This window comes from Podarcis tiliguerta, assembly GCF_965153285.1.
Source record: "Podarcis tiliguerta genome assembly, chromosome: 7".
NCBI lineage: Eukaryota > Metazoa > Chordata > Lepidosauria > Squamata > Lacertidae > Podarcis > Podarcis tiliguerta.
The window spans coordinates 23,498,845-23,525,555 of NC_139540.1; the positions used below are offsets into that span (position 1 = coordinate 23,498,845).

Sequence of the window (26,711 nt, forward strand, 5' to 3'; positions counted from 1 at the left end):
TCGGTGGCTCTGCTCCTGCGCGCCAGCGGCCTTTAGCAAAAGCACCATGGGCGCAGAGTGAGACTTCTTCCCTCGACGGCTGACTCCAAAGGTGAATGGAGGACGGCGCGGAGAAACAGGAGCGACCCACCGGCGAGGCTATATTTATTCGATAAATGCATGCGTGGCCATAGCTGCAACGTGTTGGCATGGCTACGTAAGTTAGGAAGAACAATCCCTACCTTTTATCATCTTAAAAATATGACCCATGTCCGGAGAGCAGCAGGATCTGAGCGAAATTCCCGTCGCCGGCAAATGTCTCTGCCCCGCACCCCGCGCAATATTGACTCCCTTATCCATAATAAATTAAATTCCCATCGGCGCTCCATGCTGGTTGGGTCCCCCCCCCCAAATGAAAAGAGAGAGGAAACATATTGAGAGGAAACATATTCCCCGTTGTTCTTTCTAGATTCCATATTATGCAGGTTCAGCAATAATAGAAAACAAAATCACCCACGGATTACAGTGGCTGGGTAAGGTATTGGCACTGGAGTAAAAGAAGGAATCTGCAAAACAATTCACGAGGTTGCTCCTGCTGCTGCTGCTGAGGCTAATAATAATAATAATAATAATAATCTGCCGTTGCCTCTATGCCACTATCAAAGTCGCAAGTAGTAGAGAGCAACGGCGACGATGAGAGCACAATGTTTTGGGCCCCAATCCTTGGGTTGAGACTGTTTTCATTTACAAGGCACAACAGGTGCCTCCGCGGGGCAGAAGCTGGGTGAGAGCTAGCAAATTTTGCTTTTTCTTCTCTCTGGTTTCCCAGAGACTTTCCGCTCACTCTTTCAGACCCTAAAAGCGATTCCCAGCATCTGGTGCAAAGTCGGGTCGAATCCATTCCACGTTTAAAATGGTGTTGGATGTGTGCTTCCTACGGCCTGCCGCTGAATAGCAACGACAACAGACAAACACAAGCAAATATACAAACACGCAAACAAATGCACGACTGCTTCGGCCTCCCAGTCCCTCAATACTGTAGAGTTGATTTGGGACCTGTCCTGTTGGTTCTGAATGGACGAAGCTTGAGCCCGCACACTTACTTGCGAGGAAGCCCCATTGGGCGCAGTCGAGACCGGCGGCATCCTACACCTTGGGAGGAAGACTCCGCACTCTCTCGGTGCGCAATCTCTGCGGGGCATTTGAGTGCGCAAGGGAGCTGCGGGTGATGGCAGAGGGAGCGGTGTGTGTCTCTGTTTTATCTTCACAACAAGTTTGTGAGGTAGGTTAGGCCGAGGGGATTGCGGCGGGGGTGGGAGAGAGAGAGAGAGAGAGGCCCCTGGCCACCCGAGGAACTTCATGTGCCCAGGATTGGAACCCAGGACCAGGAATCAACTGCTCGCTCTGGCTGCAGCAGAGCTTTCTACTTCCAAGCAAGAAGGCGCTCCCGAAGCCGAGTCCGCGCGCTGCGGAAGCGGCTGCAAGTCCTCACCGGTGGCCGCTGTCAGGGAATCAGGAGCCGGATGAGACCCGCCGGGAGCGGATCTGGCCTTGGCTGCGTTCCTTTCCAAGGGGTGGGAAGGGCATCCCATTCTAAACCCGCCGCTTTCGCTCGCTGGGGCTGACTTTTCCCATCCAAGCAGCGCGCACACCCCTTGCTCGCCTCCAGCCCTCTTCTCCCTCCCTCCCTCCCCCCCGCGAGCCTGGGGGCAGCAATGCAAGCGCAGCGGGACCCCCTTCTCGCCGAGCCGGTGTTTCCCCCTTTGGTGATGCCACCCAGGAAGCCCGATCCGGAGTCCTGCAGGGAAGCAGGGAGGGAGGGAGGGGGGTTTCAAACCGAAAAGCGCCCTGCTTCGTTTTGCAAGATCAAGAAGGCGCGCGCTGGGCCCTTTTCCTCGCTCCACTTTCTGCCCTGATCTCCTAGATGGGGCGTGCGGTGTGGGATTCGCACCCCGACGAGCGGAAGGCGCTCTGCCCATGCTCGGAAGCTCTCTCGCCGCTACGCTTTTCTTAAAAGCTAGGAGACACTGGGTCGGAGCGACGCGCTCTAGGCCTTGGAAGGCTCACCGTTTGCAAGACCAGCCGTGGGGAAACCTGCGTGACCTTCCAAGACCTTTTCTGCTGGGCTCCACTGACGACGATTATCCCTGACCACTAGGCACGCTGGCTGAGCCGGGTGAGTGGGACACCAGTTAGGGAGAGGAGGACGGCTGTAGAGGCAGGCTGCGAGTAGGCAGCTGCCCAAGGTGGTTAGGCCCAAATAAATCGTGGCTAGGGACATCAGCCTCCGACAAAATAAAAAAATAAAATAAAATAAAATAAAATAAAATAAAATAAAATAAAATAAAAAAGTCTCAGGCGGAATCACCCGGCGCCTGGGCAGTTTCCCGGTGCGTGGTTTCCCCGGCTTGCCAAGCTGCCTGGTGCGGCGGGCGCGCGCAACGCGGCCACTTACTTGCCTGCTTTGCGCAGAGCCGGCGCGCGCGCCCCCTTCCTCTCGCCCCTGCCCTCCTCTGCAGGGGTCCAGGCAGGACCCGAGGAAGCCGGCGAGGGGAGCAGGACGACTCCTGAGCACCGGGGACGGAGCCCGCAGGGTGGGCTGGGGGACACGAAATGCCTGCGGGGAGCTCGGCTGGGGGGCCAAGGCAGGGAAGCGGGGAGGTGAGCGGCCGTCGAGGTCTGCTTAGGAAGCAGCGGCAGCAGCAGGGAAACGAAGAGCTCCAGCGCCCCCTGGAGGCATCTGTTTGCTTTGCGGCTCGCGGAAGGGGCAGAAAAGGCTCAGGATGCTTCCCTAACGCGCGAGAAAGAAGCGGCTGGGCGGAGCTCCGACTCACTCTTGCACTTCCACGCTAAATGATACTATGATTGAGGATCCCCGGTCACTGTATTTAGGTTATTTTGTGCCCCTTGCGGCGCGGGGAGTTGTGTGCATTTAAAACCACGGCACGAAAGACTAAGGATCCAAAGCAGAGAGAATCGAGCCACTCTATAGAGACTTTTATCTACATAGATATTGATAAAGAAGGGCGCGGGACCAGCATTTCGCAGGACTATGGGACAGCGCGATCCCCTCCGAAATAAATCCTATGGAATTCAAAAGGGCTGACTCGGACAGCGCGCTCCAATAAATGCCTACTCAGAAGTAAGCCCCACAGAGCTCGCTGGATCTTACTCCCAATAAAGTGCATTTGGGGTTGCAGACTGAGCTGAGTGCGCCTTGCTTTGCTGTGCTTGCTTCTCCTGGAGCAATAAGGCCCATTGATTTCAGTGCCACTTAATTACTTCTTGAGTAAACACTTCTTCGTTTGGACGCTGGCAGGGCATAGAGTTGATGTGCCAAGCGCAAAATCCTAGACATGTCTACTCAGAAGTTAATCCTACCGAATTCAATGGTGCTTACTCTCTGGTAGAGTGGGGTTAGGATTGCAGCCATTGAGTTCGGAGTGGCTTACTTCTGAATAGACAATAGGATGGCATATCTGAGCAAGACAAAAACGCTGTTCTGAAGCAGCCCCGAAAGGATGCTCTGCAAGGATCGACGCCTACTGTGAAATAGGTGAAGGGATAGAAGCTTGCAAAAGTATGCATTGCATGGAGAAAGCGGTTAGAGAAAAGCTTTATTCCCTCTCTCATAACCCTAGAACTCGTAAAAGGCGGTACAGTATATTTCTTCAGGGCAGCTCATAGTTAAACTACGGTATATGGGAGGCAGTGATGGCCCCCAACCTAAACGACTTTACAAGATGCTTAGGTACATCCAAGGAAGAGGGGGGCTATCGATTACTATTAGCTGGGAGGCAGCAATGCCCTGAGATCTTATGATGAACAGCGGTATATAAATCTAATAAATAAAATGGAAACCACAGGAGGAGAGAGGGCTCTTGTGCTCGAAGTCGTCTTGCGGGTTTTCCCACCGGCATCTGCTTGACCACTGCGCTACCACGACGCTGGAGGAGGAGGGCCATTGGCCGGATCCAACGGGCTTTTCTTCTGTTCCACGTTCTTAAGGTACCACAAGACTTTCCATGGGGACTGATGAGCGGATTGAAGGACAGATGGGGGGGGGGGGAAACAAGCCCTAAGGACAGAGCGAGGGCACCAACTGGGTGTGCCCGGTTATATACAGTACTGTAGTAGCTCCTTGCCCTGCAGCCAATGACGCAAATGCTATTTCTCGCTAGCCAACCCGGGACAAAGGTGTGGCAATTCCTACAGCAGGTGAACTCGTCTCCAGGTAAGGACCCAGAGCACAGCCCTCAGATTAGACCGCCTTTTGAGTTGGAGGGAGACGTGAGGGCCTAAGAAAGATGGGCGTGCATCCAGGCATGTGCAGAGTGCTTCTCTCTTTCTACAAACCCGGTCCTCCTCAGACACCTGGAATGAAGAGCAAGGTCGCACCTCTGGCTGAACTCCAGTCCCCTTCAGTTTTAAAACCAAACTCTGGTGACCTGAACTTCACTTTCCGAGTTGGGTCTTATTAACCCCCCTGAGTTCCTTTCTAAAAGGGGTGTCGTGACAGCTCTTTTACTCTCTTTATAATACAAATAAAAATGTATTTTTAAAATATTTGGAAACGGTTAAATATGATAAACACACGTGGCTGTTTTTCAGTACAACAGGAGCAGGACCGTTCCACATATAGTGTGGTATCCGACTAAGCCATACTCATACCCACTGAAATCAAGTTAGCCATGACTAAATTAAGGCAACTGATTTCAATGGGCCTACTCTGAAAATGACTTACGCTAAACGTGCCTACTCAGAAGCAGGCCCTACTGAGCTCGAGAGGGCTTACTCCCAAGTAAATACCCGTAGAAATAAAAGTCGCCACACAAGGCTTACTCCCTTAGGAATTAATCCCATTATACACAGCGACCTGAATTCGAAATAAACACGCATAGAAAAGAACTGTGAAGAAATAACCATTACATATACACGTGTGAAAGCAAACAAATTAATCTGACTGCCCTGTCCTACTTTGATGGCGCTGTAGCAACAATCCAATACAGTATAGAAGCTCTGGCGTCTGTTATCCCGTTTCTTGCTACCAATTTTTCCCTATAGCAACATGATTCAGGGCTAGTTTATGCGTGGGTTTGAATAAGTGTCAAAATGTATAAAGCTGTAATGACTGAAGGCAAAATGGCCTCGGCTCATTTGCCCAGAGGGACACCCGTGGACTGCAGCTCAGTTCATCCCACGTTGTCTTTTGAATGGACCTGTTGTCTCCGCTGAAGCTTTGCGCGTTTCCCAGATGCGTTTCTGCTTGGGAGGTTGGATCTAGGTCTCAGCGCGTGGAGCTCCGCTGAAGCCTCTCCTGCGCAGACCTCAAAAGTTCGCGCTTCCGGCAAAAACTCCCAGCGCGACAGCCTGGGAACCAACAAGCTGCAGAGGTCCCATCTGCTCCCTAACCTGCTTCTGGTCCATTGAATCCAGATTCCCGGCTTCTGCTGCAACTCAAACAGAGATTCTTAGAAGAACCTCCACGCTTTCGATTTCATAGCGCTGCCAAGCTGCGTTTGAATAAAAACTCTCAAACTACTTGCCCAAGGAAAAACAACATTCAACCACATTTGCTCGTGGCTTAAACACCCGTGTTGGGTCTCTAAATAGGGTTTAGATTTTCCCATCAGGACTTGCGCAAAGTTAGATGATTTTAAGCCAGTATGGTGGTCACAAGTGCTCTCTGCCCATGCTCAGATACGCTCTTCCTATATCCCAGAACTGGGCTCTCGTGCGGAAAGCAGATTATGTGGTTGGGCGCTGGTACAAATCAAGCACTTTGACACCTAATAATTTTTGAGGCAGCTTCATTTACCCAACTGAGACTTTTCTGAAGGAACTCGATTTGCGTCTCAGGTCTCTGCCCCGCAGCAGGGCTGTCTGGTTACGTTTTGAAGCAAGAGAAACAATATCCGTTGCCATATTAAGATGGGAGGGGGCTTTTAGACTTTTAAGTTCCCAATCTAAAATTACTTAAGTGCATTACAGTTCTCATAGACCTGTGTGTGTCGTGAAATCAAAAGGAAACGAGGGATTCAGAGCTTGTGAGAAGCGGTGCCGTTCTTTCAACTTACACGAGGGCGACAGCTGATTATTCACACATGCCCAGACGGCTTGCCAAGTCGCCCGGTGATACAGGGCGAAATACCTCTTAAGGGTCAAACACCACGTGTAGCCTTTTTCATGAAATCATTGCTGTGCTTTTCAGGGGGAAGGTTCACACATTTAGCTTGCAGAAGCGTCGGCGATTCAGAGATGAGAGAGCAAAAAACCGAGAGGCGTGTCTGATGCAGGCTGCGGTCCTTAGCACAACGGGACCCAATCCCATCCGTGGCGCATATAGGTAATTCTGGGTTTAGTGGTTTGACGGCTCCTCCCTTAAAGGTGACCCACGCGCATTACTTCACTGGCGAAGCACACCGTTAACATTTATCTTCTCCCCAGCCGTTCCACTGCTTCTTCGTTCCCGAAATTGCAAAAAAAGCGCACTCTGAGCGCGCACACAGCTTCTCCTTTTGCTCTCGCATAAATCATCGCACTCTGTAGACTAGAGGAATAGAACTGAGTTGCTTCTGCTGCCCCGAGGCTAAGCACATTTATGATTTCTCTTAATACTCCCGTCTTTCCTCCCAGGAGCTCAAAGGTGGCCGACACACGGAATGCCCGCTCTCCAGTTTTATCCTCACAACAACAGCCCTGCCAGGAAGGCGAAGCGGAGAGAGACTGTGTCTGGCCCAAGGCCGCCTAGAGAGCTTTATGGCTGAGTGGGGAATTTGAACCTGGGTCTCTTAGGTGGCAGCACCAATCTGTTGTAGAAAATAATAAAACGTTTTCAAAGTAAAAAAAAATATAACACAAGGAGCGTCTCCATCCCTGACGGTGAAGAAATAAAAGATGGCGCTGTGATAACATCAGGCCAGTGGACCAGATGTTGAGGTCCGGCCTGTTTGCCTGCTCCCATCACCTGCCATTCTTGGTCCCGAGGTGCAGCAGCGGACCTTCCACGGTCTGTAGGGTCCCTTCTTCTTCTTCTTCTTCTTCTTCTTCTTCTTCTTCTTCTTCTTCTTCTTCTGTATTTATACCCCGCCCATCTGGCTGGGCTTCCCCAGCCACTCTGGGCGGCTTCCAACAAAATATTAAAATACAGTAATGCATCAAACATTAAAAGCTTCCCTAAACAAGGCTGCCTTCAGATGTCTTCTAAAAGTCTGGTATTTGTTGTTCTCTTTGACATCTGGTGGGAAGGCGTTCCACAGGGCGGGTGCCACAACCGAGAAGGCCCTCTGCCTGGTTCCCTGTAACTTGGCTTCTCGTAGCAAGGGAACCGCCAGAAGGCCCTCGGCACTGGACCTCAGTGTCCGGCAGAACGATGGGGGTGGAGACGCTCCTTCAGATATACTGGACCGAGGCCGTTTAGGGCTTTAAAGGTCAGCACCAACACTTTGAATTGTGCTTGGAAACGTACTGGGAGCCAGTGTAGGTCTTTCAAGACCGGTATTATGTGGTCTCGGGATGGGATTGAGTTAGGAACAAGCAGGACTAACACCTTCTTCACCCAGAAAGGAGACCACAGTTTCCCCCGGGATATTCAAAATGAAGAGGAGCGACTGCAGATTGCTCTTGGTCCCCAGCTAAACTGCTACTTTTACTTTGGGAAATCCCCAGCGCCTTTATTACCACCAATGAAAATGTAACAAAACAGGGAGCAAGCTTCCGAGACTATCAGAACTCTTCGCCAGGTGGGATGATGTTCAGTAAAGCTGGAGGAGGGATGGCGATGAGAAAAAGTTTGGCTTGATATTGAAGCCTTCATGTCTACGTGGCTGGAGATTAACTTTTGCTCTATATAGTCTTAGAAGGGGCGTGGTTATGGCGAATGTAAATAAGCTCCTGCGCCGCAGAATCTGTCACTACAGCTAAAATCCTCGCCCACCTGGCCGCCTCCTTCCCGAGAGGAAAAAGGCTCCCGGAACAGCCCGCAGCTTCCCTATATAACTCATCCTTTGATCCCCAAATGAGTCCAGGCGGAGTATCTGGATTTACACGTATTTCCTGCGTTCGAGTTTCTGGTGAAGTCAAATCCCGGGAACTTTGTAGTTACTTGCCTTTCCGCGCTTGTTGCTCCTAACGTACCACTCTACTGAACAATCCAGATCGACGTCAGACCCCGTTAAATCGAATCGCTTGCCTTTAAGTTGCTTCCCGCGTCCTTCGAGAGCACAACTAAGAATGCAGCCTTTACATTGCGAAACGTGCATTGCAGGCTGCAAGAGAGCTTTGCTACTTTAATTCAATTTATTGAGTTTTCAAAACAACAACATTTGTATAATCTCTGGACCTCGTCCCAGAAGCATGAAAATATTTTAGGTTTATTTATTCCTATTGGGAAAGGAAGACATGGAAAGGGCTGCTTTCTTTTACCGTGAACCATGAATTCGAAGCAAGTCTCTCCTAACTCCTCCGCCAGCCCCCCCGCCCCCCATACTCGCAAAAGGCATGGATCTGATTAGCACCCCCTCCGCGCCCCTAATTCTACGCTAACCATTTGGATAGCTGTGCGCTGTTAATCCTTCTGAATGTACCATTCGGACCAAGATCACCCACAGACCATTCCTAAATAGATTTTCACCGAGTTCAGTGGGATTTGTTTCCTAAATATACTGCAAACCTAAGCAAGTCCCATGGAAATCCATGGGATTTCTCTTGAGTAAACTTAGCAGGGAGCGACCTGCGAGTAGATTTAGGGCAGAGTTCCAGGAGCGCAGCCCTCCCGAACCTGCAGCTGCGTCTTGGCTCAGGGGGAAAACACAGCCGAGGGCGAATGTGAGATCCGTTTAAGAATCATAATCCATACATTCTGGTAGCATTGCTTTACGAGAATTGGGCTCCAGGAGCCTTGCGCTTTTTGCGCTCAGGTAGGAATTTGCCTGGGTCTGGACTTCAGAAAGGCCCAGCCTGGAAACAAGTCGATGTGGGAAATGGGGAAAGCGAACCGAAGCTCCGCAGTTTTATCCCGTCCGATCTCACCTTCTATTTTCTCTCCTTTAAGAGTCGAGGAAAAGAGACTCTGCAAAGCAGGTTGAATACGGAGAGCACTAGGAATTGAATCTTTCAACACCCCTGAAGACAGAGCCACCAGGTAGTTAAACGGGACGGCTGGGATTTGAGAGAGCTGAAACCCAAAGTGTAGTTGCCCTAAAGTGGTCTGTGCGCAGAACTAAGAAAAGAAGAAGATAAAAATCATTGATGGACAAATACTTGTTTTATGCAAAAACAAGGCGATGCAACTATTTAACTTTGTTAGGCTGCTGATTTGCTGCTGCTATTATTATTATTATTATTATTATTATTATTATTATTATTATTATTATTACAGTTCTACCTATCCCTTAAAATGTTCGGAGATTAAGGATCTAGTTTTTGCCTGGTGGATTAGTCAATTAAAATGGCCACGGGACGCCAAAGCACCTGACTATTTCAATTTTTTTTTATTACGGAGTCCACAACAACAGCAGGGGAAAGAGGAATCCGATCTGTAGAGGAGAAAAAGAGAGCGAAAGTAGCAAAACTTTCTAAATGGGGCAAAACAGTTCAGATCAAAATGTTAATTTAGGCGTTAAGGAATCAATGCTTCCAATCACTGGATTGATGCTCCACCTCCCCAGCGTTTATGAATTATGGAGACAATAAAAACGATCGGCATTTGGTAGCCACGACCTTCCTTTGCTCCACACGTTGCTAAATCACTTCAGATACGCTATATGACTCTTAACCGATCAGCTGATTAATGCCATCTTAATCTCGGCCCATAATCAGCTGGGCGGCTACGGATCTATCCCAGGACAAACGAGCCGAGATGAACCTTATGCGTGTATGGGATGATGAGGAGCGAAGTATTTGGGCACCTTATCTGATGGAAGCCCTGCGAGTCTCTGCACGCCTCCTGTTATTCGCTTAAGCGACTTTCACCGAGAGAAACAAGTTGAGGACGTAGCATTGGACGTATAGAAAGGGGCGCGCAGCCAATCGCGTGAGACGTCTCAAATTCTCCAGGCTTCCTGGCTTCTGCTCTTGGGGTTGCAGAGATGTTGCAGGAGGCAACGCTGATCATTGTACACCTTATGCACCCGTGCTTTGGTTATTATATTCGGATGTGCAAAGACCACAACTCCAGCAGGGAGATGCATTGCCATGCAAAAAGTCCACATTCCCTGGTCCTCCTGAATCCAGCTCTTACCCACGACGAGGAGATCCGGTAGAATTTTGTCCGCGTTGCGCACAAATATTGTTTTGAACAGTATATCAGCGTAGGGGATACCGCTTGTTCCATGTTCCACAGCACATGGCTGGGGCAAAGCGAGCCTCTCCACTGTTGCCATTTGGGTTAAAGTTCTTCATTCTGTAGCGGGAAGTGGAATCGCTCAGCAAAAGGAAATCGTTGCAAGTTTCAGCGCGCGCCCTGTCTGAATTTATGCCACCCCCCACCCCCCACAATTCAACATACTGTACTAGAATTAAACAAAAAGAAAAGTTGGGTAACATCATGCAGCGTGGAAGGCTCTGTTTATTTGTTTGCTTAGGCACTTGATTTGTTAGGTTTACCGTTTGATTGGTTATACGGTGGAATAGTTTTTATGTCACTTTTATCATGTCCTCTTGGAAGTAACTTCAATCAATGCCAATTTCAAGCAATGTCAAGTAAAGATGTAAAAAGATTGAGGTGCTGGAGACATTTCAAAGCTACATTTCCTAAATTATTTTTAAAAAATCCTCAGAAGTCGGATAGCTGGTGCATAGGATGTGGCTTAATTATTATTTTTTAAGCATCATCCCCCCCCCCGAAGCAACTGCATCCAAGGGCCACTCATATGTTACAAGTTTTCTGCTCCCTGCGTACAATCACCTCCACTCACATCTATTTTTTCTGAATAAGCACACACCAGAAACCACCTTTGGTCTCAGCTTTGCAGCATGTGTGCCCTCCATGTGCATCTTGCAAACTCTGTGCTTGTGTGATAATCATACATGACAACCTACATATGTTTTGCGTGCTTCTCTTCTAGAGGGTAGTGATTCCAATGTAGGAAATTTATAAGTGCTGTGCAAGTGTAACTATGGTATTTTAAGTGACTTTAAATGTTATGGGGGAAAGCAAATATATGAGTGGCTAACATATGAAATTGCTTTTGTGTGTGTGCATATAATAACATCTGAAGAGGGAACTCAGTACTTCTCTCCCACTGTGATGGACTAATGATTGCTTTTCCTTCGAGAATGAAGCTTTAAGAAAGGGGAATTGAAGTAGACAGGGTTGCTTCCTCCACCCAGTGGTGCAATTAGACTACTATGGACTACTTTTACACCTAATGCATTTACGGGAGGGGCCTCTTTTAATGATAGTGTCTATTATTCCACTTACTTCAGAAATTACTCTGAAAGCAGCTGTTCATTTTCTGCATGCATTGGCTTTAAATTATTGTAATTTTTAATTGATAATTTCATCTTCTTTGTAAACCTCTTTGAGGCTTTTGTACAATCAAACAGTGTATAAAATTTAAAAAATAATAAAATATAATAAAATAATATAATAAAATAAAATAATCCAGTACTAAATTTGAGGGCCTTTCTTCTTGGGGTTTTTTTTTTTTTTGAGAGGTCCTCAACATCTGCCTCAAAGTCCTGCCTTGGTGACACTACTGTCTCCACCTACTGTTTATTCTTATATGATCACCTAGAGTAGCTTCCCACATGGTATTCCCAAGTTTTCCTAGTTCTTATTTCCTAGTTCCCAGACTCTGATTCTGCTGTGCTATGCACCTCCTGAGAGCAGCCATGGTCATACTGTGAATTTACATTCCAGGAGAGAAAGGTTTGAAATCTCCTCAGTTGAAGAGAAACAGGATTATCATGAAGAGTAGGTATGGTCAACAAAAGTAGTCATGTTGGTCCATTATTAAGTATTTAGAGCTGATCCAAATGTTGTGGAATGGTGAACAAACTTTTATTTTTATCTTTATTTATTAGATTTCTTACCTGCCTTCTACCATAAGGTTCCTGGACAGGTTTAAACAATAAACAGAATACACAGATGTATAATAAGATGAAATGAAAACATATACAACCATAAAACCAAGTGTTAAAATAATTTAAAATCCATATATATAACAATTAAGAACAATCCATATATAAAAAAAAATCCTTAAAACCACTTCCACATTAAAAAAGTTAAAAATAGTTCCAATATGAATAAGGTATGGGATAAAGATCTCCACTTGAAAGGCTTGCTGAAAGAGGAAGGTTTTCACTAGACATTGAAAAGACCACAGAGACGGCACCTGTCTAATATATAACAGGAGGGAATTCCAGTATGTAAAGTGTAGGTGTCTCCACACTCAACTCCTAATCCCTGTATCATCAGAATAGACCTCCTAATAAGGTGATATCTGCAAGAGGCCCTCACCCACAGAGTTACTGTGATTGACTGGGTGTATAAGGGCTGAAACTTTTGCTTAACATCCAAGGCTGAAGTAAAGTTATGGAAAAGGTGAAACCTTGCTGTGACATTTTGGTTGGTCCTAATGAAAGTATTACCCTACTGTTGTTTATGAGTGAGCATTTTTAATAGCTCTAACAGCACAGTTATTCCTTCTAAGCTTTCAGTCTAAAAGTAATATTAGCAGGACTAAGCCTTAGTGGGTCATGAATACTTATTGATTTCTCAGTGGAGGCTAAGTATGCCTTTCAACCTTCGTTTCCAGAGGGGCAGCCCCATTAGGCTGCAATCCTAGCCTCACTTACGTGGGAGCAAGCCTCACTGAATTCAAAAGGACTTACTTCTGAGTAGATGGGATTAGGACTGCACCAGGAGTGTCAACTTGAATAATATATTTTAGGAGGAGGCAGGTAATCAGTCACAAGATTCGGCACACAAACACCATTTGAATGCCAATGCCCATTAACTTTGGGGGCCCCAGGCCCCCTCAAATATTTTATGGGGGGGCAAAGGGACCTTGGCCCTAGGAGTTGGCTCCTGTGGATTGCACTGTTAGCTTGTTTCAGCAAAACCAACAGAATCTTGGGGCACTAGTTTAAAGACTAGTAAATTTACCATGGCATAAGCTTTCATGGGCTAGAATCCACTTTATCATATGTTTCAGTCTTGTTTCTTCTGGATGCAGGGATATATTTATAAATGCATAAACAGCAGAGTCTTTTGGCTCTTTAAAGAGCAACAAACACATTATGGCATAAACTTTTGTGGAACAGATTTCATCAGATGCACAAGGCGGTATCCCGAGTAACACATGCTGGTGGTGGTGAGGATTATAATTTCCCCTCTGGTCTACCTGGCTCTTTCATTCAGTATGCAGAAGCAGGAAATGAAACCTCTCACAACAACCTGAACTGGCTTAACACTGAAATGTAAGAAAACCCCCGTCCTTTTCATTCATTAAAATGCCATCCACCTCACAGTGACAGAAACACCACATCTAGGAAGCGAATGGGGCTGATATGTATTGCTAACTCTTCTCTCCCCCCCTCCCCCCGTTAGATGTACAAGGACTTCTGAAGTGTAGATCAAAGCGGCTGCAAGAAAAAAGAAAAAGTGATCTAGGAATGAACGAGCAGAAGAAAACATAAATCCAGTCAAAGTTTCATCTGCTCTCTTGTTATCAGCAGTGTTTGAAAGTGGGGTTGTTTTGAAGTCGGCAGCAGGTTTTCTGCACTATCGGAGCTTTTAATGTGCCCCCAAATATCACAGAGGTTTCCGTTTCATATCAGAATAGCACATGTTTGTTGCCACTGCAATTATTAATTTTAACTCATCTCCTACTTTCCCTCTGGGCCCCTTAGTTACATCTGGTGTCTCAGTATGAGTGAACAAGATGACCAGTACTGATAGTAGCAGGGAGACTGCAGATCTTCATGTTATTTGTGGAAAAGCTAGCCAAGGCTATTGGCTGATTTATGCGGTGGCTACAATTTCACAGGGCAAGGTTCTCTAACACTATTTTTCTAATCCACATCACCTTCAACCTGGAGGGGGTCAAATTTCTACCTCTTATTGTTGCAGCTGCAGGTTTCTGACATTGAAGTCAAACTCCAGTTCTCAGATAAACTAACTCCATCCCCTTAAAGAAGAAGAAGAAGAAGTTTAAATATTTTGTATGAAAGGAGAGCGGACCAATCATTACAGCAGTGTCTTGATTTAAACTGAAAATAACTGTGGCTAGTTATTCCAGCCTGCTTGTACAAAGAAATACAAAGAAGAATAAAACTGGAAGGAACACAGAACTGGGATGAAAGGAAGATGCACAATCAGCAACATAATTGATCAGGAATTACTTAAAGACATGTAACCAGCACCCCACTTCCTGCATACATAGATTGCACACAAATATTAACTTTTTGGACACCATTTCCCACCTGCTTCTTCTTCCTGAATTCCTTGTATGGATGATCCACAGGCTTAAGAGTGTAAGGGGAGCCCTGCAACACCATCAGACCCAAGGTCTATCTAGTCCAGCATCCTCTTTTCTGCAGTGACCAACCAAACAAGACAGTGAAGAAGAAGAGTTTGGATTTGATATCCCACCTTTCACTCCCTTTAAGGAGTCTCAAAGCGACTAACATTCTCCTTTCCCTTCCTCCCCCACAACAAACACTCTGTGAGGTGAGTGGGGCTGAGAGACTTCAGAGAAGTGTGACTGGCCCAAGGTCACCCAGCAGCTGCTTGTGGAGGAGCGGGGACGCGAACCCGGTTCCCCAGATTACAAGACTACCGCTCTCAACCACTACACCACACTGGCTCTACACCACACAGTGCCTCTGAACAAGGAGGTGCTCTACAGCTATCATGACAAATAGTTACTGATGCCCTGATTCTCCATTAATTTGTCTATTCCCCTTTTAAGATGTAGTGATGTACATCTTGGATGTGACATCTTGTGGCACAGCGTTCCATAAACGAATTATGTGCCATGTCATGAAACACAGTCAGATTAACTGGATGATCCCAGTGATGGCATTTTGAGTTTACATTATCAGCAGACATAAACTTGCTACGAAATCCCTGCAGAAAGAACACACCGTACGCTACATACAATCACACTGGAACTCTGAGTTTGTTAAATAAGAAAGCAATGTTTATTACCGGAAATACAGTAGTACCTCCGGTTACATACACTTCAGGTTACAGACTCTGCTAACCCAGAAATATTACCTCGGGTTAAGAACTTTGCTTCAGGATGAGAACAGAAATCGTGCAGCGGCAGCAGGAGGCCCCATTAGCTGAAGTGGTGCTTCAGGTTAAAAACAGTTGCAGGTTAAGAACAGACCTCCAGAATGAATTAAGTACTTAACCTGAGGTACCACTGTTGATAGGAAAGTTATCCAGTTCTTGGAGATGCCTAAAGCCATGCTTGCTCTTGTGCATTAGGCTGAAGAGATTCAAGTATGTCTCCTCTCATGAGGAAGGCATGATGAAGAAGAAAGAGGAAGTGAAGAAGGGAGGTCAGATCAGCAACCCTAAGAGTGCCAGTTTAACACTGAAGGAAGATCAAGAGGTCAGCATGGGAAGGACAGTCTAAGAAGCGAGGAGGTTTCTCTCTTCTGCCCTCCCCAAGCAGGTATATCACCCAACAGTGCAAGCAGAGTTGCACACCTGACACTCCCAACACCCAGTTCTATTATAATGAGAAGGTCCGAAAGACCTCTCTCTTTCTCCACTTTCACTATGCATAAATTTATAATGTCTCTACTTTGTTGCATTTTCTTAAATAGACTAAAAAGCCTCCCATGATTTAGCTTTTCCTCTTGTGGAAGATGCTCTGGTCCCTGATAACACTGGCTGACTTTTTATGCACTTTTCCTAGCTCTACAATAACCTTTTTGAAAAGAGGCATCTAACTGGACATAGTTTTTGTTAAATGTGGCCACACCACAGATTTGTATGAAAACATTATATCAGCAGTTACATATTTGTTCCCTTTCCTAAAGGCTCCCAGGATGGAATTAATCTTTTCCACATGTATTGCACTCTGGACAGCATTTTAGCTGAGCTTTCCACCATAGCTCTTAATTTATTTCAAACATTTTAACTCTGGTCTTTAGCCAAGCAAAGCTGCCAGAGCACCTTACGAATGTCAGTGGTGAGACAATCCCTTCTCATAGGCTTACAATATAAAAGACACAACTCAGAAGGAAAGGGAATTGTGAGGGAGAAGGAGTAAAACAGCAAGCTCAGACACTAGCTCTTAGTTACAGAGTTCTTGTAACAACAAGTTGGAATAGAATGGCTAGTCATAGGTCAAGCTGTCTTCTCTTCTCTGCTCTCAGCTAACTGGGGTTAGGTCTGCATTCTAAATTAGGATTCCCTCTCCTCCAAATTTTACACTTACCTTAATAGTCCAACCACCATTAATGTGTGATAATTAAGAACAAAAATCTGCACAACATATCCATGATGGGACTAAAAAAAGCGTATAATTTTAAAAATATTTTAAAAGAAAACTTGTTTCTCCCCATGGATTGCAGGCTGCTTGTACACTGCAAATCAGTGTGTGTTATATGCAACCTGTGGCTGTTATTGCTTTAGAGCTGGATTAATCCTGAATCAGCAGCCATTCTATCAGTCATAATGGCCAATGTGAAAGTAAGGGACAGCCAGGTACAAATTATATGGATCAGTTTCAATATAATCCTAAGGTTCTTCAACAGTTTGTTTCAATCAAACCTAATTTTTGTGTGAAATATTGAAGGGCAATCTCTTCCCTGAAGAGCCTTCAGATTCTGATTGCAACAGTAATATTTATAACCAGGGTTAAGGATGTACATGCTAAGATAAGCTTGCAAGGTTATTTTGTGTTTGACAGGATGGTTGGAATTTACCCCCTCTGAGGAGAAATACAAAAGAGAGGAAGAAATATGCTTCTCTTATCTCCAAGATAAAACCTTGAATAAAATGCCAACAGCTTATCTTCAGCATTACTGACTATTTGGAAATACAAGAACCTGAAATATTAACTTGACATCAAACCATGTATAATTCACAATCTGTATAGATTAAATATAATTTAAAGGCAGTTAAGAACATAAGAAGAGCCTGATGAATCAGGCAGGTAGCCCATCTATTCCAGCATCATGTTCTCACTGGGGCCAACCACAGGCCTATGGGAACAGTGTAGGCAAGACCTGAGTGCAAGATTACTCTTCCCTCCTGTGGTTACCTATCTCATATTATAACTGCTAATTTTCTTCTTGGCAGTATTTCCTGTAGGGGTGGAGTAACCTTTTCAAACCGAGGGCTGCATGTTGGAGGAACTGGACATGGAGGAAGGGGTTAATTTCCTTAATGAGCATAACTCACCCCATGGTCTGAGATAAGTCAACAGGTGCAAGATCAGCCTAGTCAGTTGCTATACAGTGGTACCTTGAGTTACAAATGCTCCAGGTTACAAACCCTGCTAACCTGGAAGAGTTACCTCGAGTTGAGAACTTTGCCCCAGGATGAGAACGGAAATCGTTTGCCCGCGGCGCAGTGGCAGCAGGAGGCCCCCTTAGCAAAAGCACGCCTCTAGTTAAGAACATTTCCAGGTTAAGAATGGACCTGCAGAACGAATTAAGATCGTAACTAGAGGTACCACTGTAGTAACAACCTAGTGTTGTCTATATAAGTAATTAAGGCATGTCATTTCAATAGCATCTGTGGTCTTGCGCTGTGTGTTGGGGTCAGTCAGTGAGCCCCCTCCCCCTGGGAGTCTGAGTCTGTGTTACGTCTTAAAGCTGGAGCAACAGAAATACTTTCTGTTGCATCTGCCAAAGTCAAAAGTCGACAAGCTCTCCCTCTCTCTCTCTCTCTCTCTCTGCGTGTCTGGAACTGTATCTTCTATAGCAGTAAACTATTTTGGACCTTAAGCTGCCTTTGTGTGGTGATTGGAACTTGGGGCAACTTTTGCTACATGGGTATCTCACCTCAGATTCCCAACACTGCATTCCCTTCTGAGGGCTATGTGTCAGTAGCACATGATGCCAGAGGCAAAACAATGAATGTAAAATTTATCCTTCAGGCTCAGTAGGCTAGTTTTGACAACCCTCTCTAGCCCATCCATTTATGTCAAGTGTTCAGGATCACAGCTTTTCACGTGATATTTAAAATTGATGTCAGCACTTGTATATTGTCAAAGTTTTGCTTCAGAGTATTTCAGATGACTCCTGTAACAGAGGTTTCCATACACACTCCAATCCCCTGGCGAGATTAACCCCCCCCCCAAATAATTAAGTTTTCCAGTGTGATACTTGGAGTCACTGCAATATCTGCGAAGATAGGAAGAATGCTTTTGTCAAATAGCCCTGCAACCCTGCAAGAGGATGTGGCAGTAACTTCTTGACCAGTTTTCTTTGCTCATCCTCCCATCCCATTTCCTGAAAATCAAGCTGAATATAATTTTGCTATACGGGTGCAGTGGGGTGAGGAATGAGGTGGGGAGGAAGGCACACTTGCTTCCATTATTCCTCTTGGAAAAGCAAGGTTTTCCAGATTGCAACCATGGAGCCCTAAAACAGGATGAAATTGGCACAGGCATTAAAAAATGAAGAAGAAATGCAAAAAACTGATCATATGTTGTACTGTACAAATCGTTAAGATGCTTAGGGATTCTTTTGTTTAAAGGTAGGACACAACTTCAGAGTAAGTTCCCTGTTGGCAAGCAGAAGCTCATTTCATCACTTAGGCAGCAGCTATACATGCACTGAACTCAGTGGGGCTTACATTGGAGTAGAAGTATAGCATTGCACTGTTTACACAAGATGCTAGGAAAAGTTCTGTGCCAAATTCCCCCCGGAGAAAAAGTGGAAGACCCCTTTGCTCTTACAGGCATGGCCAAACTTGGCCAGCCAGATGTTTTGGGACTACAATCCCCATCATCCCTGACCACTGGTCCTGTTAGCTAGGGATGATGGGAGTTGTACTCCCAAAACATCTGGAGGGCCGAGTTTGGCCATGCCTGCTGGTCTAGCACCTTTATGAAACAGAATCTTTCTAGCACTATCCTAAGTCTTATTTACTCGCAGAAGGGCCACTACATTCAATGAAGCTTAACTTTCCAGCAAGTGTCCGATGGTAGCCATAACTAAGGATTAACCCACCAATAAGATCATGGCCAGTGGTCCCATCACCTCCTGGCAAATAGAAGGGGAAGAAATGGAGGCAGTGAGAGATTTTACTTTCTTGGGTTCCATGATCACTGCAGATGGTGACAGCAGTCATGAAATTAAAAGATGCCTGCTTCTTGGGAGAAAAGTGATGACAAACCTAGACAGCATATTAAAAAGCAGAAACATCACCTTGTTGACAAAGGTCTGTATAGCTAAAGTTATGGTTTTCCCAGTAGTGATGTATGGAAGTGAGAGCTGGACGATAAAGAAGGCTGATCACCGAAGAATTGATGCTTTTGAATTATGGTGCTGGAGGAGACTCTTGAGAGTCCCATGGACTGCAAGAAGATCAAACCTATCCATTCTTAAGGAATCAGCCCTGAGTGCTCACTGGAAAGACAGATCCTGAAGCTGAGGCTCCAATACTTTGGCCACCTCATGAGAAGAGAAGACTCACTGGAAAAGACCCTGATGTTGGGAAAGATGGAGGGCACAAGGAGAAGGGGACGACAGAGGACGAGATGGTTGGACAGTGTTCTCAAAGCTACCAGCATGAGTTTGACTAAACTGTGGAAGACAGGAGTGCCTGGTGTGCTCTGGTCCATGGGGTCATGAAGAGTCGGAGACGACTAAACAACAGCAAAGGAGACTCTTGAGAGTCCCATGGACTGCAATAAGATCAAACCTATCCATTCTTAAGGAAATCAGCCCTGAGTGCTCACTGGAAGGACAGATCCTGAAGCTGAGGCTCCAATACTTTCCAGACTCCCTGGAAAATACCCTGGTGTTGGGAAAGATGGAAGGCACAAGGAGAAGGGGACGACAGAGGACGAGATGGTTGGACAGTCTTCTCGAAGCTACCAGCAAGCGTCTGACCAAACTGCGGGAGGCAGTGGAACACATGTGGCCCAGAATACTACATAATCCAACATGCACTGGTTCACGCAGGGACCCTAGCGACGCAAAGGGGACGTTCCCCACTTGCGTGCCTCCGTCATGACGCACTCTGCTCGCCACCCCCCCGCCCACTCCCCTTGCGTGCCACTATAGCAAACGCTCCCGCTTCGCTTCCAGCCGACGTAAAGTGTAACTTTCTCTTCCGTCTTCTGGGTTTCCCGATTGATTTTCGGGGAGACCAATGGCCGCTTCGCATCTCCTATGCCTCAGCCAATAGAGAGGCTGGGTGGGCGGCGCGTTCCGTCCCAAGCAGCAAAGGCCCCGTCCTGTGCGTAGCGCTGAAGTCAGGCAGCGGACGCGGCGCGAGGGGAGGGTCGCTTTTAAAGGGCCAGCTGTGGAAGGAAAGTTGTGCGGAGAGTTTCTGTTAGGTCCTGTCAGAGGGGTATTTAAACGGCGCCTTGCCTTTGGTGGGCTGTGGGGAAGGGGGGCGGGAATAATCCCAGGAGCCGCCGGCCGCAGCCATGGAGCAGGCAGCGCCCAAAAGGTAACGGCCGAGGGCCTCCCCGGTTCCCGAGAGGCCGCGGGAGCGGGCGGGGGCGAGGTTTATTTTGGGCGCAAGGGAGGAGGAGGAGGAGGAGGAGGCCAGGCTAGGCCGCACCGCGCAGCTCCCGGGCGCCTCCCTTGACGCTCCGGCTCCGGGTTCCCGGGGAGGCTTCCCGGTGGATTCGTCCCCTCTGGCCACCATTTCCTCCCCGCATCCCCCTGCTCCAGGCCTCCCTCTGAGGAGGGATCCTGAGTGTGTGTGTGTTTCAAATGTACACTTCCCATCTCTTAAAGACATCTATTATAGCATTAGCTAAGCGTCGATGGACGCCCCATCATTGTCACAGTTTTGCTGTGTGAATGCGTGTAAATACACGTGTACATTTCCCCCTCCCCCAAGCCGATGCCCCATGTGGGAAAGCAGGGGATGCCCCATCATGTCTGTTAAACACACACAGACACACACAGACATGATGGCCTGGATCATGCCTTCCCCAGATCTCTGTGCCTCAGAGTGGCACAGGTTTGGGCTAATATTTCCAGGTAGGCACTAGTAACGTGGGATGTGTACTGCTTGCCTTTCATAGCAGGAATTGTGGCATCTCCCCCCTTTGCCATTCTTTTACAGTGGTACCTCACTGTAAGGTCCATTCTTAACCTGAAACTGTTCTTAACCTGAAGCACCACTTTAGCTAATGGGGCCTCCTGCTGCCGCCGCACCGCCGGAGCACAATTTCTGTTCTCATCCTGAAAGCAAAGTTCTTAACCTGAGGTAATATTTCTGGGTTAGCGGAGTCTGTAACCTGAAGCGTATGTAACCCGAGGTACCACTGTACTATGATGCTTGTGGGTTTGACAGTTTTGTTAGAGGACATTAAGACATGACTGGTTTGCATTGGGTCAGTCTGATGACATGCCCCCTCGGTGTATATAGTCTTCATAGTCCCAATAGAGGGATAAAGACCCCACACGTGGTCCCATCTGTAGTTTGTGTGGGAGTGGGGCAGAAATTAATTTCTCTCTCATACTTGCATGTACGCCACCCACTTTAGACCTCCCTGCCGGTTCTTCCCATGGGGCAGAGAGAATGTTGCATTTTTCTGAATGTCCTTCCTTTGGTCCCCTTGGAAGAGGTCTGCTGAAACATCTGACCTGTATCTTAGTGAAGGGGTGTGGGAATAGAAGTTTGGGGAATTACGGCCTGTCTGCATTATTACAAATCCTTCTGGAAGTGTATGTTTGAAACAGACAACGACAGTAGGTTCTGGCTCATTGTCAAGAACATGCTTCAATTTAGGCTATTGGATTTCGTTTACTCAAATTATGGATTTAGGAGAGAGTGCTAAATTGTGAGAAATGAAATCCCTGAAGGGACAGCATCTATTTTAAAAAAAACAACACGATTTTGGGAATCTTGTAATACACACAACTTATTTTATATTTGAAAGATTATAGGAGGTAAAAACATACATACCCTAAAAGCTATGTTTATTGGTATATTACTGTATATTTTACCTCATTGTATCTGTGGTGATCTGTTGGGTTGGGTAGATAGTGATCTCAAGCTTCCCTTTCCAGCATCTACATAGGAAGCAGACTGTAGGTGTTCTGAATGCCCTGTTATGTGCACTTTCTTAGGATGTATTGAATCTTCAAGTTGACCAGGACTAAAAAACAGATTATGTATTTTTTCCTGTAATTGATACATAATAAACGTCTGCCGTATTTTTGGGTTGGGGAGATGCTGATTTTAAACCGTATTCAGACAATTTCCTAGCTGTTTTTTAGTCCAATATTGGCTACATGGATGGCTGGTTGCTGTCCACAGATAGTATTTCCCATCACCTGCTTCCTGATCTCTTTAATGCTAGGGATTGGCGCTAGAACCTTCTGCATGTAAAGTATGTGCTCTACTATTGAGCTATGTTCTTTCCCCAACATTAAAGTAACAGCTGCAAGCTTAAAGTAACTTGCAGCGGAAAGAGGTTCAGTGATGGCTGGTGCTGTGATCCACACATGGCTAGCAAACCCACTTTGCAATCATAGTAAGGTATGTTAGGGCTGCCAGCATTGATGCTGTTATTGTGAGATGGCAGCCTTTTATTTAGCAACAACTTGCTTGGTAGCCATTGGTGACTAGAAGTTTTATGCAGGCGAGGAGCAGCCTGACAGAGGAGAGATGGAAGACTTTGTTTCCCCTTCCCTTTTCATACAATGGTATCATGGGTTACAGACGCTTCAGGTTACAGACTCCGCTAACCCAGAAATAGTATCTCAGGTTAAGAACTTTGTTTCAGGATGAGAACAGAAATCGTGCGGCAGCGGCGTGGCGCGGCTGCAGTGGGAGGCCCCATCAGCTAAAGTGGTACCTCAGGTTAAGAACAGTTTCAGGTTAAGAACGGACCTCCGGAACAAATTAAGTTCTTAACCTGAGGTACCACTGTACTTGGTTTCTGTGCTAGCCATGGAAGAAGAAAAACCCTTTCCTGGAATATTACTAGCCTCTTGGCAGTTAAGCTTGCTATGGTTTAAAAGTTAAATGAGCAGCATGCTGGTGCATGGGGAGAAATCACAGCTGCTTCTCTCCCACTCCTGTGCTAAGCCATGGCTAGGCATAGCATTATGTCTGAACCTGGGCTTGTGGTTTGTCTCTCTGTAAAGAAACCATGCACTGTATCCAAGATTTGTTACTGGCTTACATAGGAATGGTAGATGTGGTTAGAATTATATGCAGTATAAAGTATTTTAATTTTATTTGGGGTAGAATTTGAGCATTTCTAACAATGGCAAAACATAATATGCTTTTTTGAGATTGCACCTCTTTAACTTGTCTTTACTTTTCAATGTGTTGTGTTATTTTACAATTGCAATGCTTAAATTATTAATCATCAAGAGGTTTTTTTGTAGTTCATGCCTTTTTTCATCCATAAGCTTATATAAACTTCGATTCAAGGTTTGTTTTTTTACATTTAGGAAGAAAATATTCATTCCTGGCTTTTGTAAACATGAGAACTGCCTATGATTTCCATATATATTCTCTTCTCTTCCTATGTTTTTAAATTAAGGAAGTTGTTTGTTTTTACATGTGGTTATAAATATTCAAGTATTCATAAGCAATTTGTTCTGCTGTAGACTAGTTTTCTTAACTCCATTTCTTGGGTCAGATGCCACTTTTAATTTAAAATGAACATGGGCCAACAAATGTCTGCAACAGATCCTTGTAGTGAGCATATAGACAGCACAGCAATTAATGGAAATTCCCCAGCTTCATTTAGAAACTAAATACAGTTTATTTTAGCTAACTTTGGCATGTAGGCTATGTTAAAAACTTCTCCCGGTTTGCATACTTTCGTGTGCTGTATAAAACACAGTTTGGCCAAAGCAGATTCAAAGGATCAAATATACAAAATGATTCCCCCAAGCAAGTAAGAAGAATGAAGTTGGGTTGTAAGAAGAGGTCTAGAATGATTCCTTGGGCACTAGTCATCTGGCAAGTCATTCCGTAAGCCTGACAGAAAAATGGGGAAATCAATGCTACATTGGACCCAGTTCTGTATGAACTGCATCAAATGTATTGCATCTTCATAGAATAGACGTGGGTGGCGCTGTGGTCTAAACCACAGAGCCTAGGTCTTGCCGATCGGAAGGTCGACGGTTCGAATCCCCGCAACGGGGTGAGCTCCTGTTGCTCTGTCCCAGCTCCTGCCAACCTAGCAGTTTGAAAGCACATCAAAGTGCAAGTAGATAAATAGGTACTGCTCCAGCGAGAAGGTAAACTGCTTAGTCATGCTGGCCACATGAACCAGAAAAACTCTGCGGACAAACGTCGGCTCCCTTGGCCAGTAAAGCGAGATGAGCGACACAACTCCAGAGTTGTTCGCGACTGGACTTAACTGTCAAGGGTCCTTTACCTTTACCTTTTTACCTTGGTTCTCGAACTCAATTCATTCTGTAAGTACGTTCGACTTCCAAAACATTAAAAAACCAAGGCACGGCTTCTCATTAGCTGATTGGCCCCAGAAACAATGCTAACAGCCAAAATGGATGTTCGGCTTCCAAAAAACGTTTGTAAACCGGAACACTTACTTCTGGGTTTGCGGCATTTGGGAGCCGATTTGTTCATCAACTAAGCCATTTGGGAACCAAGGTACCACTGTAACTCAGCTGGATTTTTTTGTGTGTGAATTTGAATCTGCTGCTTCCCAAGAGGTGCAAGGTTTCAGAACCACCACTTCCACTGGTAAAATAATGTAGATTGTTAAAATAGGTATAGTGCCGTATAGTCCCTATGTGTGGTGCTTTTGTAGTAAGAGATAAGTATACAGTGGTGCCCCGCAAGACGAATGCCTCGCAAGACGGAAAACCCGCAAGACGAAAGGGTTTTCCGTCTGCAGAGGCGCTTCGCAGGACGAATTTCCCTATGGGCTTGTTTCGCAAGACAAAAAATGACGGGAAAAAATCGAATTTTTTTTTTGCTCCAAAACCCCTTATTCTGAATCGCTAAGCTGCTAAAAGCATTTTAGCAGCAAAACCGCTAATCCCCCCCCTAAAAAAAGCTGTTTTTAGCCCTTTTTTAGCCAATAGCGCTAATAGCGCTACTCCGTCAATGGGCTTGCTTCGCAAGACGAAAAAACCGCAAGACGAAAAGACTCCCGGAACGGATTCTTTTCGTCTTGCGAGGCACCACTGTATTTTCTTTTTTTTGAAGAGAGGAGGTATTTAATCTGTGACAAAGGAATATAGTCAATATAGTGAGTGTTAGGTTGATTTTCCAGACCTGTATATAATTTTGTATATTAAAAGTCCCAAAGCTATTTACGATATATATAATACAACAAAACACAATAAAATTTATTAAAGAATGCAGAAATTCAGTTCAGTAACAATTATAAAAGCACCCAGATGTGGGATTTGGGCCCTGATCATGTTACTTTTTTACATGTAAAATCCTCTGCATACGCCTATAGAATATTAATATGTGAATATAGCAAAGATTTGTTTGTGAAATGTGTTATACGGCATACTGATTAAAGAGCTGTGATTGGTTTTTGCAGCCCCCAAAAAGTATAAAACTGAGGACAACCATGGTTTTTAGGAAGCTGCCTTATATGAGGTCCAGTTTATTTGTCCACATAGCCCTTGTACAGTGGTACCTCTGGTTACGTACTTAATTCGTTCCTGAGGTCCGTTCTTAATCTGAAACTGTTCTTAACCTGAGGTACCACTTTAGCTAATGGCGCCTCCCGCAGCCGCTGTGCCGCCGCCGCACGATTTCTGTTCTCATCCTGAAGCAAAGTTCTTAACCCGAGGTACTATTTCTGGGTTAGTGGAGTCTGTAACCTGAAGCGTATGTAACCTGAAGCATATGTAACCTGCGGTACCACTGTACTATGCATGGTAGTGACTCTTCCATCACCACCTGGAAATGGCAGGGATTGACTTGATGCATGCAAAGCATGTGCTTTGGTGAAGAGCTCTATTTATCACCAACTTAATTGTGAAGTTAATTGTGAAGCCTTGATCTGATGTCCACTAGACTACACAGGCTCTCATGAATTATTTTAATTTTTATGTCCGTTACATGTGAATGAACGGAAATAGTGTTCCTTAAATAAAACGGCAAAGTAAATGCCATCCTTTTTCTTTTTTAAAATCAAAGCACCATGTTGTGATAAGATTGCATTGTTATGTGGGCAGGACTGGGTAGTATTATAGAAGAAGCATCTCAGCTCTTTGTACTTTTTCTGAATGTTCATACATCTTATACAACTTGCAAGGGGATTTCGGGCAAACTTTTCATTGGTTGATTTCTTCAATTAGCTTCGTTTTTGATCAACTTAGCTTCCTGATTTCATGAGGGAACTTGCAATACAGAAGACAAATATCTGTGTTGGGGACTTAGTGGTGCATGTACATGAAAGGGAAATGATACCAATGGGATGACTGTTCTTCTGTCCTTGCTTTTTCCTTGGACAGATGTTTCTTCCTCCACTGCTGCCTCCTCAAACCAAGACCTCTACTGTACAGTTCCCCTTTCCATGTTTGGCCCTCATTCAACTCCTTAACACTTGAAAACCCTAGTTCTCATTTTAAAACCAACATAAAAGATTAACTGGATATACACGTTTAGAGCT

General features: G+C 45.6%; 1 protein-coding gene and 1 long non-coding RNA gene across 4 annotated transcripts in view; one reads left to right on the plus strand and one right to left on the minus strand.

Annotated features, from left to right (window-relative positions):
• Window positions 1-12,852: 12,852 nt before the first annotated feature.
• Window positions 12,853-14,504, minus strand: LOC310682585. Its single transcript, XR_014514024.1, has 3 exons — window positions 14,410-14,504; window positions 14,042-14,114; window positions 12,853-13,569 (listed from the first exon to the last, which is right to left on the minus strand). It is a non-coding gene; the product is annotated as an uncharacterized lncRNA (long non-coding RNA).
• A 5,689-nt stretch (window positions 14,505-20,193) lies between these two features.
• The window catches only part of STK3 (serine/threonine kinase 3), a 113,249-nt gene continuing 106,731 nt past the window's right edge, over window positions 20,194-26,711 (plus strand). For all 3 annotated transcript variants that reach the window (XM_083451215.1, XM_083451216.1, XM_083451217.1), the window contains exon 1: window positions 20,194-20,578. In XM_083451215.1, coding sequence (XP_083307341.1) covers window positions 20,556-20,578 — 23 coding nt within the window. In that variant the 5' untranslated portion in view covers window positions 20,194-20,555. The remainder of the gene's footprint in view (window positions 20,579-26,711) is intronic.